We start from the raw sequence: 19,200 nt of genomic DNA, 5'->3' as shown, positions 1-19,200 counted from the left end.
GATGCAAATCATATTAGTCACCGTAGAATGAGATTTCCCTTGATTCTCTTGAAAATGACATTTAAAAAATTTCGAAATCATTAAAAAAATTTCGAAATCATTAGAACAAGACGAAAGACAAAATATACAGTCGATCCCCCATCTCACACCTGATTGAAGAAATAAGTGAATCACATATATATGGCTCCTTGCTTTGGAACCACACACGAGAAGATTTCCATAGTCACCAGGCTAAGAAAAATCATTTCTCGATCACCAAACATGATCAATAACATATATGAAGAATAATAGTGCTACGTATGAGACCTCTGAGTCACTCCTTAATGCATGCAAGTTAGAAGTTGCTATTGCTAGATCAGATTTGTGGTGATAAAATAGATACTGTCAAATACATATATAGCTGAATGCAATAACACGTGTGTCAACCACGATGCCAGTGATTTTCAAGATCATCACGATTTTGGTTTTTCGAGCTGGAGAACCATGTCATTTGAGCTAAATGACAATGTCTTTAATGGAAATGGGGCCCCGTTTCTTAGTGATGTTGAGACTCCTATTTGTCCCCTTTTAACACTCTTAATTCTACTCTTCTATGGCTATGTACAGACAAAATAGTTTATACTTATCCAACAGAACTAATATACAGAACAAAAAGCCAATCTTTCCCAGATCACGATTGCTCCACAGAAATTACAGTATTTAGCAAAGGTTTTAACTTCTTATTCCCCGATGAAACCAGCCGACAGGTAACGACAGTTTCGATAATCGCTTATACCATAAAAGCTTTCACACTAGTTTAAACTAACTATCGCTTTATATTCACCATATAGTAGCGTTCATGCCTTTTTAATCCTCCCAGGAAAGAAGAAATCCCAGTTATACGAGCTGATCTTCCTCTGTTTTCAGCATGTATGTTTGAGTGTAATTCAGGGCAAGACCGGGGGGTACTACCTGTCATCAGGAGGCAAGGTTGGACTTTTGGAGCACATACTCATCTTGTGAAGCTCCTTCAGCCGTCTAGCTGGGTTGCATAAACCTGACAATTTTCAATAGTTTTCATATTATAGAGCATGCTACAGAAAAGCACCTCTTGATTTCAGTACGGTATTCACTGAGTTCACGACAATACATAGGCAATCGCTCATCGTAGTAAAACAAGAAAAAGTAAATATTATCTATGCAAAAGTGTTAACAACCACGTTATGTTGAACAATTGCATTTTCTGCACCAGTTGAGGTCAAAACCCTCAAGGATTATTACATGGTTCGACAACTAAATTCAGAATGAGAGAAATCCTGAGGAAGGAAGTATTTAAGAGGAAATGAAACTCAGATTAACAACTCTTTCAAGGCAGATAAAATTATTAACGAACTTCCTTATCTGTATAATTACAGTACACTATCAGTTCTTTCCACGGTCAAGGCCAGAGTGTCTCTACATAGCATGGACGTTAAAAAAGAACAGCTCAGAACAATTACATCTCGCTTGACAAGAAAATGACTTCACTTAAAATCTAAGAAATAACATTCTTTCATATCACGTCATAAATTTATCTCATGGTACTTATAGAAAAGAACCAATGGCACAAGGCTTTAAAAAATAGGATTATGAAGGCCTGGGTTGGGAGAAATTTGTTGTCAAGTTGCGCAGATTCGCTGATCTCTTTTCTGGCAATCATGGAGATGGGTCATTGGGGAAAAGCCAAAAGAATTTATCTGCTCATGAGAACAACAATATGGGCCTGAAGCAAAAAGACCCGAGCACAGCCACGGTGGTGAGGCGATCATATGCAGAAGCTCTAAATATGGGTCCTGCTTCGGTGACTCAGTTTGCTAATAGGGGCAAAAAGGAAAGCAGTGAAAAGGGTCTGCAGACTCTACAGATTGCACATGGACATATTCCAAGTCAGAAGGGGTCCGACTTGGATGGTTTGGGTCTTCCCAATGGCATGCACTGTACATTAAAAGAGATTCAAAACCAGCTTGCTTAGTTGAAGGCAGTGGTTGCTATGCTATCAGCAAAACTTGAAGGGTTAGGTATGCTAAGAGGTGGTAATGGTACTGTAAGGCCCAATAAGGGCGGGCTTGGCGTGTTAAGTGATGGGCCGAATGCTATAAAATTAGATAAAGGAAACAAGAAAGTTGGGTTTGGCCCAATTTCAATATCTGGACCCCGGCGAGTGTGGTGGGTCAAAAGGAGAAGCGGGTCATCTTCATTCGAAGTGGGTTCTACATCGGGTATTGGAGTGGAGACGGCCGAAACGGACTGCCCCTCACCAAGGGTGACTTGGAAAGTTTGCCGACAAGTGGCGCAGTCAATGCTATCTTCGTCGAATCAATGCCACCAACAACGGACCTAAGGTATTCCTGAGTTTTTGGGGAGTTTCCGCTAACCCCAAACTTCAAATGGCGACCATGGTTCCAACACCCATGTCGGAGGGAACCAGTTCCTTGGTACCTCTTCAGGCATCTTGTGGGTCGACACATAACTTTGGCCAAGGTGGTGACATCATCAATGGCGCTGTGGAGGAGATGCGAGTTTTAGGAACTGGCGTGGAGGAAGGGATGGGGCTGTCATTGGTGGCTTGCAAGGAGGAATTTATAGGGCTTGGCCTACTGTTTGAAGCGGAGTCTGCAGAAGATGTTGTCCCCCCAATATCTCTCCCACCGATTAACAATATAGTTGATTCATCATCGGATTGGATTTTGAACAAGGTAAATGAGATAGAATTGTGTGTAGGGATTACCTGTGAAGGATTTGAGGATCAATTCACAGCACTACTCACTGCAATAGAGGTGGGTCAAGTACTTGGCGCAAAATCAAGATCTAAGAAGACCAGAGAATTAAAGCGTCTTACTTGGGCAATCAACTATGACGCTAGGGGAGGTAGTTCAAGACGAGGGAGGACCAGAGGGAAGATAGAAACAATTGTATATTTTTAGTAGGCCCGTTCAGAGTTTACAAGTACTGAGGAGTGTGTTGGGGAATTTACAGCGGCTTGGTGTATGGGTAAAACCTGGTTTGGTGGGATAGGCATTGGTGCACTGGTGGTGGTTTGGGGCAGGTGCATCTTTGGGCTTGGGCTAGGGCTTTGTTAGGTTCATTTTCCTAGATGGGCTTAATGTTCCTCGTATCTATTTCTGCCCCCAACTAAGTGTTTTCTCTTGTATACATCCAGTGTACTTGGAAAAAAAAAGGGATTACCTGAACATTTTGGGATGTCCCACACAGCAATAGATGTAGGTGTGCATCGAGGGTCACATATTGCCCGGTTATCTTCATGATGCACGTTCATAGCAAGCATCCATGACCCAATTGTGACATCTTCATTGCTAAACATCCTCAAACTGAAGGCTAGAAATTAAATCCAGTGAGCAGAATATAGCCATAGGAAACATTACAGTTTAAAAGGATTTTCTATATGACATTTCTGTGGCATTAATAACGCAAACAAAGAAATTTTCCCAAGAAATAGAGAAAAAAAATATTTGATCGCGATAGGATGAATGATGCCATTGTTATATGGCTTCTATTAATTTATTTAGTATACATGTTGGTAATTTACAGGTTCAAACCCTTTTTTATAAGTAATTTCATGAAGGGGGAAGTAGGCAAAAGAAACCATCCCCTAAAGGCAATAGCAAGCTTAGATACTTGCAAGAAAAAAGTCTGTAAAACCAATAAAGGAAACAGAGAAAGGAAAGGCTGCTCAGCATGAGAGGAATAATGCTTCTGAGGGAAGAGAACTCAATGAGATGCATATGAGGCTTGCTTAAGGTGACAGAATGTGATAACACAAACCAGCAAAATTCTTGAATTAGATCAAAGAACGAGTTGGTTCAAGAATAGCAATTGTCCAGACATATTATCCTCACTCTCCCCTTTTTTTTTTTTTCCTTTAGAAGGTTTACTTTCTCATCTTGCCAAGTCATAAATGTAAGAACCCGTGTAGCTCACAAAAGATTGTAAAATATAGTAAATCTAGAGAATCAGAAATCACAAAAGAATTCAAACCAAATACATAGAAGAGTTAATTACATTTAAAATATTTATAACCACTTAGACCAAAGCGTTTATATATCAGTCAACACAATGTAGGGCATCAATGCAAACTTTTCTCAAATGTGGCATAATGATCCATCTTTTGGATTTGAAAGGTTTACCTAGGTTTGAACTAAAATTGATTTGTATATCAAGATTGTCAATTTGAGCAATCTTTTATCCCTGTATTTCTTTCAAAGAAGCAAAAAATCTGTTTTGAGGGACCAAGAAGTTTGTACGGATGCATGACAAGCAAGGCCAGCAATTACTAGATGCAATAGGACTTGTGGGTGAAAAAAAAACAGCAAAGGCAAGCAGTTAATTGATTTTCAAGACAATGTATTTAAAGGAAAATATAAATATAAAACCATAATCTAATGACTGGCCAAAAGAAATAACATAAAGAGAAATTCAGAGACAAAGTTTATGAACCTATTATTTCTGGCAGTTGCTAGTGAAGCTACCACCTCCGCAGAAAGGACATATATAGGACCATAAGCATGCAAAAAGTATTCAGATCCAATCAGATGTCCCGATTTCTCATACCTGAAAGTTTTGGGGTCATCAATCCTCCAAAAAAGGGGGAAACTTTGAAAGGCACATATTTGACAAAAAGTAAATAACCAGTCACAAAGCAAAAGAACGGTTGATAATAATTTGGTAAACCTCATACCATCTCATTTTAGGGTCAGTGATCACTGGTCCTTTCTTCATACATCCAATGTAAGTCAGTGAATGGGTTCGCTCCTTTGCTAGAAGAGTTGCTAGTCGATCTGACAAATTATGGGAACACCATTATACAGCAATCCACAGGACTATTATTAAAGCATCTATATGCACTTCAATGTACCAGGACGTAAATAAATGTCATCATCAGCTTTGACGTAATAATCAGCGTCAAAAAGTTCAAAGGCTGCTTTGAAAAATGCCAACCTACAAAGCAGGGGAAAAGGAAATAAAACATAAGGTGCCAAGAACATCCAGTTATCAACATAAAAATTAGTACAAATAGAGAGCTCTTACGATTTGTATGGAAGCTTTAAATATTCTTCCTCAAGATCAATAAACATGAAATCCTTGTACTTCTCCACCTCTTCATGAAGCTCTACCATCTTTTTTGAATTTTTGGATCGGCCAATTACAAACCTAAAAGCTAAACCAGTGGCTTGTTCCAACCTACAAGAGATGGAAAGAAAAGTGACTAAAATTTGTGATGAGTAAAACAAGGAAAGAAAATAGAAGAGTTATAGTGAGGTACAATAGAAAAGGCAAACATCCCGTGGCCAATAGGCAAGTGTCGAGGAAGCATTTCCATTGACACCATATCATAAATTTAATGTCCCTCCATAGACACAATATTATTTTTTCTGAACATCCCTCCATAATAAGTTGTTAATTAATGCCCGAAATGCACTGCCAGAACTCTGACAGCATATATCTTGCACACGAGAAACTATCATCACTCAAAGTGGAAAAAGGTTTACCTATTAGAAACATGCTTTGTTGAAAACCAAAGTCTACCATATTTTTTTTTTTTTTTATACGTAAGATAAATTTTATTAATATGAATGAAATAGGCCTAAACCATGTACACAGGAAGTATACCACAGGACGCCTAAATACATTCTAAGAGAGATGAACTAAAGAATAAGAAATCATGAATATTATCCCCAATTAAAACAATAGCAGAAAACCAAAGCAATAAAGTATCTAGAAAGAAATTCTTCAGCTCCACCACTGTGCGTTCCTTGTCTTCAAAACAACACGCGTTCCTTTCCATCCAAATGCACCACATGATACACAACGGAATCATCTTCCAAACTGCTACCACTTGATGACAACCCTGCAATTTGCTCTAACAGCCCATCAAATCCACCACTCTCAAAGGCATTACCCAAGCGACACCAACCCTCCGAAAGATCTCATCCCACAACACCCTCGCTACGTTACAATGTAGTAATAGGTGATCCACCGATTCTCCATTCTTTTTGCACATGTAGCACCAATCCATCACTACACATCCTCTCTTCCTCAAATTATCCGTGGTCAAGATCTTTCCAAGAGCGGCATTCCAAACAAAGAAAGCAACTTTGGAAGGCACACGAGACCTCCAAATGTTCTTCCAAGGGAATGGAGTATGGTCCTATGTTATCAAAAGTTTATAATACACCTTAACAGTACATAACTTATGCTTCCTAGACCTCCACTTCAAGCTATCATGCTGTGCCCTAGTAGTCCCCGAGAAATGTAATAGGCTGAAAAAGTCGGTAACCATATCTAGTTCCCAATCGTGAAAATCCCTATTAAACAGAATATTCCACTGATACAAACCATGAGAAAATATCCGCACATCAGCCACTGAAACCTCTCTATTAGCTGCAAGACGATTTAAAGTCGGAAAAACCATTTCCAATGCATGATCTCCACACCACACATCCCGCCAAAAAATGATTTGGTTGCCCTCACCAGCTACAAAGCGAATATGATTTTCAAAACATATACACCCCTTCCTTATGTACTTCCATAATCCCACTCCATACCCCCCTCTCACTTCGTTGGAACACCATCCGCCCCAAGCAACACCATATCTCACATCTATAGTTTCCTTCCACAATGGTCCCCCCTCCCGATGATATCTCCAAAGCCATTTCCCCAATAGTGCTTTATTAAAGGTTCTCAAATTACAAACACCCAAACCACCATTCACAATCAGGGCACATACCGTCTTCCAACTAACTAGGTGGAATTTCTTCTCCTCCCCTATGCCTCACATAAGAATGCCCTAAAAAGTTTCTCAATCTTATTCACCACCCCTGTAGGCATAGGAAAAAGAGATAAGAAATACGTGGGGAAGTTAGTGAGTGTACTTTTGATAAGAGTAAGACGCCCACTTTTTGATAAATACACCATTTTCCATCTTGCCAGTCTTTTCTCTATCTTCTCCACCACCCCATCCCATATAGCTCTACTCTTGAAAGATGCTCCTAACGGAAGACCCAAATATTTCAATAGTAGTGAGGACACCCTGCAATCCAAAAAGCTTGCTAGACTGCGGATATTAGGAACCTCACCCACCGGTACCACCTCAGATTTGCTAAGGTTCACCTTAAGCCCTGACACTGCTTCGAAACAAAGTAACAATGCTTGTAGAGTTTGGACCTGACTACTATCCGCTTCACAAAATATCAGTGTCATCTGCAAAAAGAAGGTGTGAGATGATAAATGGGCCACCGGAGCCATTTCCCACCTTAAAACCCGATAAAAAAAATCCCATCAACAGTAGCCTGCACCATCCTACTCAATGCCTCCATAACGATAACAAATAGAAGAGGAGATAACGGATCTCCCTGTCGCAAACTCTTCGAGCTATCAAAAAAACCAGCAGGGGTACCATTAACTAGAATTGAAAATCGGGCAGTTGAAATACAATGACTCATCCAAGAAATCCACATATTTCCAAAGCCACACCTCTCAAGCATGTACAAGAGGAATTCTCAATTCACATGATCATAAGTAAGGGTGGCAATATGTGACACGACCCGTTAACTCAATACGAACACAACACGATAAAAGCAGGTTAGGGTTTAACCTTAACGGGTTCGAGTCAAAACAGGTTGACCCGTTAAGACACGATTGCTTAACGAATCACTAACGGGTCAACCCGTTAAGAAAATTAAATTTACCTTTATACCCTTAGACCTAAAGGGCAAAGAGGACGCTCAACTTTCTTTTTCAAGTTCTAAATTTGTTTAGATCTGTGTTTTTAATTTTTTATTATATTTGGAATTGTAACATTAATATATTTACATTGTATGTTTTGTTTATTATATTTAACAGAAGTCGTGAACTTTTTTTGCTGTTTTTCTCTCCGTACATTTTCTGTTTTTCTCCATTTTCTTGGTTTTTCCTGTCCTTGTTTCTGGTTAGGGCCTTCATTGGTGGTAGTTCTTTGTGGTAATTAGCATGTAGTTAAGTTGGGTGTTAAGATCTTCTGTCCTTGCTTCTGGATCATAACTTTGGGTCGGAAGTCTGGATGAGTAAGAACTGGTGTCTGCTTGTAAGAGCTTAACTTAATCATGAGAAGGATTGCAATTGAATCGAAGGTGTTTGAGATAAGGATGGAGGGGCGTGAAGTGCTTATCACGGAGAGGGGTTGGAAAGGATCGCAAACATTGAAGTTGGGCTGGGATATAGCATGCTGGGTCTTAAGGGCTTTGGAGGAATGTTCTTAGCATGGAAGGAAGGTGTATTATTCTGCTTACAGAGATGGTAACAGGGGATACATCGCACAGAAGAGCTTCAATTCCCGTGGTTGTTTCTTGGCCATAGTGGAGTATAGTGGAGAGGGGCGTCGGAGATTCATCTTTATCCCTGGAGAAAGGGAAGGAATGGGGTGGAGGAGGCTTGCAGCAGTCGTGAGGGAGGTGAGTAACAAAGGTGTTCAGGGGAGAAGTCTTCCATCTTCGACGTCGATAGTAGCTCGGTCTTACTTGGAGGTTCTATAGACACCTCGAGAGGGGGGAAACTCTGCTTCGGCAAGCTTGAAAAGAGTAGAGGAAGCTCCTGTTGGGGTAGGCGCACAGAGGCGGGAAGGTGAAGGCAAAGGCGAGTATGGGCATAAGGATATTTTGAAGGATTTGCGGGATATGCATGTAGCTTTGGAAGAGATGGCTGTTAGAGTCAATGGGATGATACGGTGCGTTTTGGGTAAAGGTGTTATGGGTTCGAATTTGGGCCTGGGGAGTGGGCTGGAGTCTGAAGATGCAGACAAGGCTCAGCCCAAACTTAATTCCGGATCCATGCCCAACCAACCGAAAGCTTTGGTGTGGAGGAAGAAGCCGCTGTTCGGGGCGGACTCAGAGGTGGGTGGGTCAGTGCCTCTGACGTCGGCGATGCCTCAGACGGTGACGACGCAGGCTCTCGAAGCTTCGTTGGAAGTAATACCGCCTGTAGCAGAGTCCGTTAAGCATGGAGGGGCAAAACCAGGCAGTTCTGCCGTAAGATCAGAATCAAATGACTTGGCTCCTGCACAGACTTAGTCGACGGTAGTAGTGAAGGAGATCCCGAAGTCAATCGTGAGGAGTAAAGTCGTCTCTCTCGGGAGCAAAGGCAAGACAGTTTCGGCTCAAGCCCGAGACTATGTATCGAAGCCGATATCAGCACAAACCATTCCACTATTGGCACAGAATATGCCGATAGGCACAATGGAAGCTTCGGAGGAGCTTCAGGTGGTCCACCATGTTCTAGAAAGGGAGGCAGGGGAAATTGTTGAGGATGTTGAGGGATAGTGTGAGGTTCTGACGTCTATGGTCACCCATACGAGGGAGGTTGGGGAAAATGGCGAGGCTTCTGAGCGACAAAATGAGCTGGAAGGTCTGAAAGAGCTGAGGGGTAATTGTTTAGAAGAGCTGGAAGAGCAAGTTAGGATGGTTTCGGTGCCAGAACTCGAAGTAGCTATTTATGAGGAGGAGATGGATAGTTCATCTCCATTACAAATGACTCCTCTTCAGATTGTGTCGGAGGAAACCTCAGATTGGGTCTTTAAACAAGTGGAGAAAATTCAAAGCTGTGTGGGTCTCTTTTATGAGGGGTATGAAGATCAACTAAGGGCACTTTTAGTTGCCATTGAAGCTGGTCGGTCCACGGTAGAGCAGTCATCTATGAAAAAGAAGCGGGAGTTAAGAAGATTACATTGTTCCATTAATTACGACAATAAGGAGGGTACCTCAGGGAGGAACCGATTTAAGGGGAGGGATGCCATATCTGTTAATGAAGCCTAAAATTATGTCGTGGAATGTAAGGGGGATCAATAATGTCAATAAACGCCTTCGCATCAGGTCTATTATTCATAGTTGGAAGATTGATGTTGTTTGTCTTCAAGAAACAAAATTAGTAAATGTGGACAGAAATGTTATTAGTAGCTTGTGGAGAGGTTCATTTGTAGGCTGGTCTTATCTAGCCTCTTCAGGTGCTTCTGGTGGAGTCCTAGTCATGTGGGATAGTAGAGTTGTCAAGATGGTAGAAGAGTGTATTGGAAATTACTTGGTGGCATGTGTTTTAAGGAACGTGGAAGATGGGTGGTCGTGGGCATTAGCAAGTGTTTATGGTCCCAATAGGGATCGGGATAGGAACCTGATGTGGGATGAAGTATCAGGGTTATATTCTATGTAGGATCTTCCTTGGTGCATTTGTGGGGATTTCAATATTGTTCGATTCCCAAGTGAAAGGGCGGGTCTTTCTTCAATAACTGCAGCAATGGAGGCTTTCTCACAGTTGATTTTCGACTTGGAATTGCTGGTTCCCAAGGATAGGATCGGATCACTTCCCCATTATTCTTGAGTGTGGGGGTATTCATGAGGGTAAACGGCACTTTAAATTCGAGAATATGTGGCTAGAAGTGGAGGGCTTCATCGATATGGTAAAAAATTGGTGGCTGTTGTACCAGTTTGAGGGGACTCCTAGCTTTGTTTTGGCTTGTAAACTTAAAGCTTTAAAAGCTAATTTGAAGACTTGGAACAAGGAGGTTTTTGGGAATGTTGAGCAGCAGAAAAAAGTCCTTTGGGATGAGCTCCAATCCTTGGAAGCTGATGGGGATAGAGAGGAGAGTTTGACTAGGATGAATGAAGTAAAAATAGAACTTGAGAGGGTTCTTTTGAGGGAAGAAATATCATGGAGGCAAAAGTCGAGAATTCTTTGGCTCAAAGAGGGGGATAAGTGTACTAGCTTCTTCCACAAAATGGCTAATTCTCATAGACGTAACAACGCTATCGAGATGCTAAGAGCTGAAAATAATCTCCTTACATCACCGGCTGAGATCCAAGAGCATGCTGTGCAGTATTTTAGTTCCCTCCTTAGTGAGACGGAAGATTGGAGACCTAAGATAGATGGATTGAACTTTGCAGCGGTGGATGCTTCTTCAAAAAGCTGGCTAGAAAGGCCGTTCGAAGAGATTGAGGCTGCATCGGATGGTGTGTGGAATGCGGAGAGACAAAGCTCCCGGGCCGGATGGCTTTTCTATGGCATTTTTTCAGGATTGTTGGGATTTTGTGCGGGAGGATGTGATGAAAGTTTTTCATGAATTCTATGAGTTTCAAAAGTTTGAGAAGAGTTTGAATGCCACTTTTATTGCATTAATTCCAAAAAGAGTGGGTGCTTCGGAGTTGAAGGAGTTTCGCCCGATTAGCTTGGTAAGTAGTGTCTATAAGATTATTTCAAAGGTGTTAGCAAATAGAATGAGCAAAGTGATGGGGAAGATCATTTCCAAATCTCAAAACGCTTTTGTTAAAGGACGACAAATTATAGATTCGGTGTTGATTGCAAATGAATGTGTAGATAGCCGCATGCGGGAAGGGGCTCCGGGGGTCCTTTGTAAGTTGGACATGGAAAAAGCATATGATCATGTAAATTGAAATTTTCTTTTGTATATGCTTAGAAGATGCGGTTTTGGTGATAAGTGGTGTGGCTGGATAAGTCACTGCATTTCAACAGTTCGCTTTTCTATTCTTGTTAATGGGCAGCCTTGTGGGTATTTTCCGAGTTCTAGAGGTTTGAGGCAGGGGGATCCCTTATCTCCCTTCTTGTTTGACATTGTTATGGAAGCCTTGAGTCGAATGGTAGAGGCAGTGATAGGAGCAGGATTTATTTCGGGATTTTCAGTGGGAACCAATCCTAGTGGCCCCTCTACTATATCACACTTGCTTTTCGCTGATGATACCCTCATTTTTTGTGAGGCTGTTGGGGAACAAATTCAAATTTGAGGGCTGTCCTGCTATGTTTTCAAGCCATCTCGGGATTAAAAGTGAACTTAAGTAAATCGGAATTGGTACCGGTGGGAGAGGTTCATAATATTCATCACTTGGCTGAATTTCTGGGGTATAAAGTTACTTTTCTGCCCATAAAATATTTGGGACTACCGTTAGAGGCATCTTTTAAGGCCAAACACATTTGGGATGGAGTGATCGAGAAGATAGAGAGGAAGTTGGCAGCTTGGAAAAGGATTTACTTATCTAAAGGGGGTAGGATTACTCTTATAAAGAGTACTCTCTCTAATATTCCTACTTACTTCCTATCTTTATTCCCTTTACCAGTTGGTGTGGCCAATCGTATTGAAAAATTATATAGAGATTTCCTTTGGGGAGGCTTGGGAGAGGAGATCAAAATTCCCTTAGTAAGCTGGAAAAAAATCTGCTGTCCGATTGCTGATGGAGGTCTGGGTATTCATAGTCTATGTAGTTTTAATAAGGCGTTGTTGGGGAAGTGGCTATGGATATATCATGGGGAAGAGGAAGCATTGTGAAAGGGGGTGATTGATCGCAAGTATGGTAGTGATTGGGGAGGATGGTGTATCATGGAGAGTAGGGATTCGTATGGAGTGAGTCTATGGAAGTTTATTAGGAAAGGTTAGGGTCGCTTCCTAAAACAAGTTAACTTCTCGGTTGGTGATGGCTCAAAAATCAGATTTTGGTCTGATGTTTGGTGTGGGGATATTGAATTGTATCGAGCATTTTCGGTTGTTTTCAGGTTGGCAACTAATAAGCAAGCTTCAGTTTCCGACGTGATGGTATCTTCCAATGGAGTGGTGCTTTGGGATGTAGGCTTCTCCAGATCTGTCCAGGATTGGGAAGTAGAGGAGGTTACTGATTTTTTTAGACAGTTGTATTCAGTGGTGTTAAGAAGACAGGGCAGGGACCAACTTTGTTGGAATCAAACAGCCTCTAAGAAGTTTACAGTTCGGTCTTACTATAAAGTGATACTTAATCAGCACCATATTGGCTTTCCTTGGAAGAGGATTTGGAAGGCTCATGTTCCGTCAAGGGTGGCTTTTTTTGTATGGACAACAGCAATAGGGAATATTCAGACTATTGACAAACTGAGGAAGCGTGGAATGATTGTTGTGGATTGGTGCTTTATGTGCAAGAAAGAAGCGGAATCAGCGAACCACCTACTACTTCATTGTGAAATGGCTAAAGTGCTATGGGATGGTGTGTTTGGAAATGTTGGGCTGTGCTGGGTTATGCCAGAAGCAGTGGTCGATTTCCTAACATGCTGGACTAACTTTCAAATGCATACTTGTCCCCAAGTGGCAGCTGCTTGGAAAATGTTGCCTTTGTGTATTATGTGGTGTATTTTGTGGGAGAGAAATGAGCGGTGCTTTAATGATCGGGAACGCAATAGAGATGCATTTTGGAAGTTTTTTATAAGCACTCTAATTAGCTGGTTCTCTGCTATTATACTGAAGGGAGGGGATGTAAACGCGTTCTTGTCTTCGTTTTTCTAAGTTCTAGAATGTATTAGGTGTTTCTTGTGTATACTTTCTGTGTACTCGGGCTATGCCTATTACATTGTTATTAATAAAGTTATTACTTATAAAAAAAAAAATATTTGGAATGTAATTTTAATAATAAATATTATTACAAATTGTGTGGATCATATTTGTTTGGATTATAATATTAGACTTGTAGTTAGTTTTTTATTTTTTATAGATATTATTTATATTTAAATATTTATATAAAATTAATTAAGTCAAACGGGTCGTGTCGTGTCGTATCGTGTATGTTCAACCCATTAACGTAAACGGGTTAAAACGGAACGGGACGGGTCGTGTCGCGTCGCGTCGTGTCAATTTATTTCTTATTCATTAACGGGTCATAATGGGTCGTGTCGTGTCAACCCGTTATCTTACTGTGTCGTGTTCGGGTTTGAAATTTTGACACGAAATCCTTAACGGGTCGTGTTCGTGTTGACCCATTAAATGTAATGTACATATCTTGACACGATACGAACATGACCCGTTAACACGATTTGACACCCCTAAGATTCATAAGTCTTCTCCATGTCCAACTTGCAGAGAATACCTGGGCTTCCCTCCCTCAATCTAGCATCGAGGCTCTCATTTGCTATGAGCACCGAATCAAGAATATGTCTCCCACGAATAAAAGCATTTTGAGGCTTGGATATAATATTTTCCAACACTGGACTAAGCCGGTTAGCAAGAACTTTCGAAATAATCTTATAAACACTACTAACCAAACTTATAAGACGAAAATCCTCAATACTTGAGGCCCCGTGTTTCTTTGGGATGAGAGCAATAAATGTCGCATTAAAAGATATTTCAAACTTCTGAAAAGTGTGGAATTCACTGAACAACTGCAAGACATCACCTTTCACTACATCCCAACAAGTTTGGAAAAAACCCATTGAGAAACCATCCGGGCCTAGCACTTTGTCCTTAGCCATACCAGAGATGACCTTGAAAATCTCTTCTTCATCGAACGGTCTCTCCAAAACACTCACATATTGCGGATCAATTGCCTCAAAAAACAAAGCACCAAGCTTTGACCTCCAATTTGCCGATTCGGTGAGAAGAGTCATAATAATGTGCAACATGATTTTCTAATTCCGGAGGAGAGGATAACACCTGAGTACCGGAATGAAGCGACTCAATAGCATTGTTACGACGATGTGAATTAGCCACTTTGTGAAAAAATTTTGTACACCTATCACCCTCTTTCAACCATAGAGTCCTGGATTTTTGACGCCACGATATCTCCTCTGACAACAATACCCTCTCCAACTCTGCCACAACCATGCTCTTCCTCAATAATACCTCATCCGCGACATCTCCCAATAATTCCTTACCCTCTATATCCTGCAATTCCTCCAACAAAGTGGACTTTTGATTGTCTGTGTGACAAAAAACTTCCAAATTCCATTTTTTCAGATCTAGTTTTAGAGCCTTAAGCTTACCTGCTAAAATGAAACTTGGAGTGCCACTAAACTGATACGATGCCCACCAATCACGCACCGTCTCTACAAACCCATTTGCTATCAGCCACATGTTCTCAAACTTCCCCTATGAATGCCCCCACAATCTAAAAGAATAAGAAAATTATCTGAATTGACTCGAGGTAACATTTTTTGACTTACTTCTGGATAGTGGGCTTCCCATGACGGAGAGACAAGGAATCTATCCAATTTCGACCAAGCCCAGCCATTTGACCATGTGTACTCACCCCCCACCAAGGGAAGGTCCATAAGGTCCAGATCAAAAAGGAACTCAGAGAATTCTTCCATAGCCCTAGTATGTCGATGATGCCCTGAACGTTCACTAGGAAAGCGAGTACAGTTGAAATCACCAGCCATACACCACGGAACATCCTATAAAGAGTAGATACCCACCAATTCCTCCCACAACCTTCGCCTATCACTGTCTATATTTGGACCATAACACCCTACAAAAGCCCATTCTCATCTATCACTCACATCTTTGAATAAAATTGAAACTGAGAACTCACCAACACACTCGATCACCTCAACCACTCTTTTATCATACATTAATAACACTCCACCTGAGGCTCCCAATGAGGCCAAATAAGACCAACCCACATGTGAGCAACCTCATAAACTACGCACAATGTTTCTATCAATGAGACTCAATTTTGTTTCTTGTAAACATACCACATCACCCTTCCACATCCTCAATAAGGATTTGATACGAAGACGTTTTTTACAATCATTGAGACCCCGTATGTTCCAAGATAAAATCTTAGGCTTCATAAAAAACTTAACTTGCCCCTCCCTTTCAGTCTATCCCTTCCGCTACTCCCTTCCTTGACATCATAATTAATGGAACACGTTAAACGTTTAAGTTCCCTATCCTGTTTTGTTGCTAATTTTGAACGGCTAGCTTCAATAGCCACTACAAGAGCCATAAATTGCTCTTCATAACCTCCAAAAGAAACCCCAAAAATATCTTGAAGCTCCTCTACCTTCTTAAAAATCCAATTAGACGAGCAACTCCCATAATTAGAACTGGGAGGAAGTGTACAAAGAGGAGTCGCTGCCCCTCCTCGCCTAAACTGTCCTTGGAAAGCAAAGACAGTTCCGAGCCCCCCACAGAAATTGGTTCATCACTCAAAACCAAGTTTTCAATGACAATATCTTCCCCAGCTTTATGCCCTTTACAAACATCCATTTCCAGTGTTGTTACCCCAAATTCATCTCTCGATAACCCAAGATTCGTCAACACAGGCAACACTTGTACGGCATCTTGGCCTACACTCTCCACAGACGACTCCGTCTGCCCACCCCCCAGCACCACCTCAAGAGACGACGACGGTACAACCTCACTCACGGTCTCCATCGCTACCGGCTCCAACGCTAACTCACCATCCTCCATCCCCTCCAGTCGGAATAACTCAACCGGCACAACCAAGTGGTCGATCGAGGCCGGCAAAATTTCTGTGCCAGTGGTGGTGCCGACAAGCTACATATCAGCGCCACAGGAACCTAACTCGGTTCCTGGCCCGATATTTCAGTGGGATCTCGAGTTAGGACCCTCCAGGCCTTCGTTTGGCCTGCGACCCTGCCCATCCCTGTGCCCTACGTACCCGAGTTACACGGCCCTCTCTTATGGCCCGTTACTAGGCCCATGTCAAACTTCATCTCTACCTTGCCCTTAACGCAACATTTCATATAACTGATTTCCTCTAACACTTCTCCCACTTTTTCCTATAAGCCAACCAGAATCCTTAGAATAGTTTCCTCATTACGCCCCAACAGCCCACTGTCTTCTCCCTCATGTCTCTGCACAGCCTCTGGGATGGGCGCATCTGACACCGCAGCACTAACAGCTTGACACACTACCTTCAAGCGCCTCACTATACGACCTTGCACCTCCTGTCGTCGACGATGGAGCAACACCACCATCTCCTCTGATCATCTTCAAGTTACCTGCCTGAACAACAGGAGCTACTCTGGTTTTCTTGCACGAAACAGAGGATGCATGAAGCTCCATTAATGTATCTCCAAAGTTTTTCCACCCCTCCCCCTTCCTCCCGGCACAACAATCAAACCTCTCCTCTTATCACGACCAAACTCCGAGGAGAGAAATGAAACTACCATTATGATTATGTCCCTTCCGCACCATTAACACCGTGTCTCCTTTTCTACGAGTTCTCAAAAACTCATGAGCACCCCTAAACACTGCACATTCCCTCACCATAGAACCCAGCCACCCCACAGCTTCATTATCTAAGGCTATGTAAATTTTAAATTTTAAGACTTGTGTTTATATCATTTTAAATTATATTTAAATCTCTCTCCTAAATATTTTCTCTCGTACAATTTTTCCATTTCCTCTTTTTCTTTTGGTTTTTTTTGCTGATTGGTTGGGGATTCATTAATGGCTTCTGCTCTGTGTGAAGATTAACATATCGTTTGAAGCTTTGGGTTTTCGTTGCGGGTTGGATTAGATGGGGAGATGCAATGAGGTTTTCATTGACCAAAAGCTTTTTGAGTTCAGGAGGGAAAATGATAGGTGGTGGAAAATCATAGAAAGTAGTCACCGTGTAGCGAGTACGATATAAAATTTAAAATGATGAGGCTACTCGAGTCTTAAAATTTTTTCAGACTTGCTTGGGTACATTCTTGTAATGGAAAGTAAATTAGGCAAGGAGAGAGTAGAGTGTCCAACTGGAGAAGGATAATAGCTCTGCCCATATCGTAAATGATGAGCTTGGCACTTATTTCAAAAAGGCGCAGTGAAGCTGCCAACTCAAAAACTAGAAAGAAGGTTCTCATACGATGTTGGATTTCCCTATATCTCACTAAAAGAGCACCACGTTTAAGATTGCCATAATCTTGGTCCGACACAAATGAATTTCCACAAAATACTCCCCATACCTTAGCCAAATAAGTAAATGTATCAGATGATCACGACATATAGGATTCTCAGTTGGGTTGTAGGTATTCAGCAGCTACAGTCGTTTGGATTCTGAGTTGAGATGGTTTGTGAATAGTAGAATAAAAGTTGAATTATTTATTATATTTTGTGTGGAAATTAAAAAAATTTGTAATGATAAAATGAGATGAGTTGAGATTGGTTTTGAATGCAAACGAGGATAAAATCTACTCCACCATGTTCTCAGAACAGAAATAGTGAAGTACAACTGAACATTCCCAAACGTCACCGCTACTCATGCAATTTACTTAACTGCAACCCAGTTGAAGATTCAAATTGACGAGCAATTATCATATGCAAATCCCATCGTTGATTTAAAGACAGTTACCACCAAGATAAACCGATCATAAACTACATTCCAAAACAGCAACAAAAAAACCATCGATTGAGCTTATGAAATTAACAAGGTCAGATACCTCAAAAGCCCATCTGGATCAGAGGGAAACCAAGTGCTCCGAAGAGCAGCCCGGCGATCAACGGAGCCGAAAACGGTCTGAATTCCAACGAACCCAAGATGCTTAGGCCGCTCCACCAAGGCACCATGATCTCCGAGCTTCCGAGAGCTGGAGTAGAATGCCCGAAAGGTGTCTTCGGATCGGCCGCATCGGAAGCTAAGCAGGGGTATGGGACGGCGGAGAGAGTAGACGGCGAAGATGGTGGCGGAGAGGCCAAAGAGGAAGCAGAGGAGTGAAAAGACGAGAATGGGGAGTGGGAAGCGAGAGGTGGGAGGGGCAGAACTGGGTTTTAGGGGCTTGAGAAGTTTGGAAGAGTAGGAGCCGGAGGTTGGGAGAGAAGAGGAAGTGCGGTGAGTGTGAGAGAAGAGTGGCATTTATCGTGAATTTTCGTGTTACGAATGGGATCAGACTTCAGAGTCTTGGAGCTTCATTAAACACATTTCTCGGGCTCCGATCGAAATGTCTGAGTTCTCCCTCTGTCTGTCGGAGCGTTGCTCCTCGTACCTTGTTTGGTCTCTTTCAATTCTTTTCTTTCCCGTGATCCCGTGCAAGAAAGACTTGTATTTTACCTTAAGAAAATTTTTTTTTGGAAATTAAAATACTTTCGCATTAATTTGTTATCTAAGATAAGTTTAGATATATTTAATGTTAAGATAAATTTAGATATATTTATAAAAAATTAAAAAAAGTTATAGATCTCACATGTAAAGAGGTGTTAAGTTGAAAAAGATTGTGAGTCTTACGTGTAAAAAAATTTTGAGTTGAGATGAATTTAGTGAATTAAAAATTAAGTGTTTAAATGTTAGACTCAGCTTAAAATTAGACTATTCAACTTCCAAACGGAGCCTTAGTCCTCAATATGTAAATTAACATGATAAGATGATTAATTTTATAATAAATAAATAATTTTAATAATTTTAAAATATAAACATGCAAAATTCATATCCTTCTATATTTATAGAA

At 41.2% G+C, this 19,200-nt stretch overlaps 1 protein-coding gene across 2 annotated transcripts; it reads right to left on the bottom strand.

The window, feature by feature from the left end:
* Positions 1-650: 650 nt before the first annotated feature.
* On the bottom strand, positions 651-18,769 carry LOC109005109 (probable beta-1,3-galactosyltransferase 12). Of its 2 annotated transcripts, XM_018983900.2 has the most exons (7): positions 18,199-18,769; positions 5,065-5,217; positions 4,892-4,974; positions 4,715-4,814; positions 4,474-4,587; positions 3,205-3,347; positions 651-1,036 (listed from the first exon to the last, which is right to left on the bottom strand). In XM_018983900.2, the coding sequence occupies exons 1-7, from the start codon at positions 18,609-18,611 to the stop codon at positions 948-950; spliced, it is 1,095 nt and encodes a 364-aa protein (XP_018839445.2). In that variant the 5' UTR covers positions 18,612-18,769; the 3' UTR covers positions 651-947. The 2 variants fall into 2 exon arrangements, with proteins under 2 accessions (XP_018839445.2, XP_018839446.2); XM_018983901.2 differs by lacking the exon at positions 651-1,036 and having other exon boundaries at positions 3,211-3,354.
* Between the last annotated feature and the right edge of the window lie 431 nt (positions 18,770-19,200).

This window comes from Juglans regia, chromosome 6 (assembly GCF_001411555.2).
Source record: "Juglans regia cultivar Chandler chromosome 6, Walnut 2.0, whole genome shotgun sequence".
NCBI classification, from domain to species: domain Eukaryota; kingdom Viridiplantae; phylum Streptophyta; class Magnoliopsida; order Fagales; family Juglandaceae; genus Juglans; species Juglans regia.
Note: the sequence above shows the minus strand (reverse complement) of the source record. Positions and strands in the feature narration are given on the sequence as shown.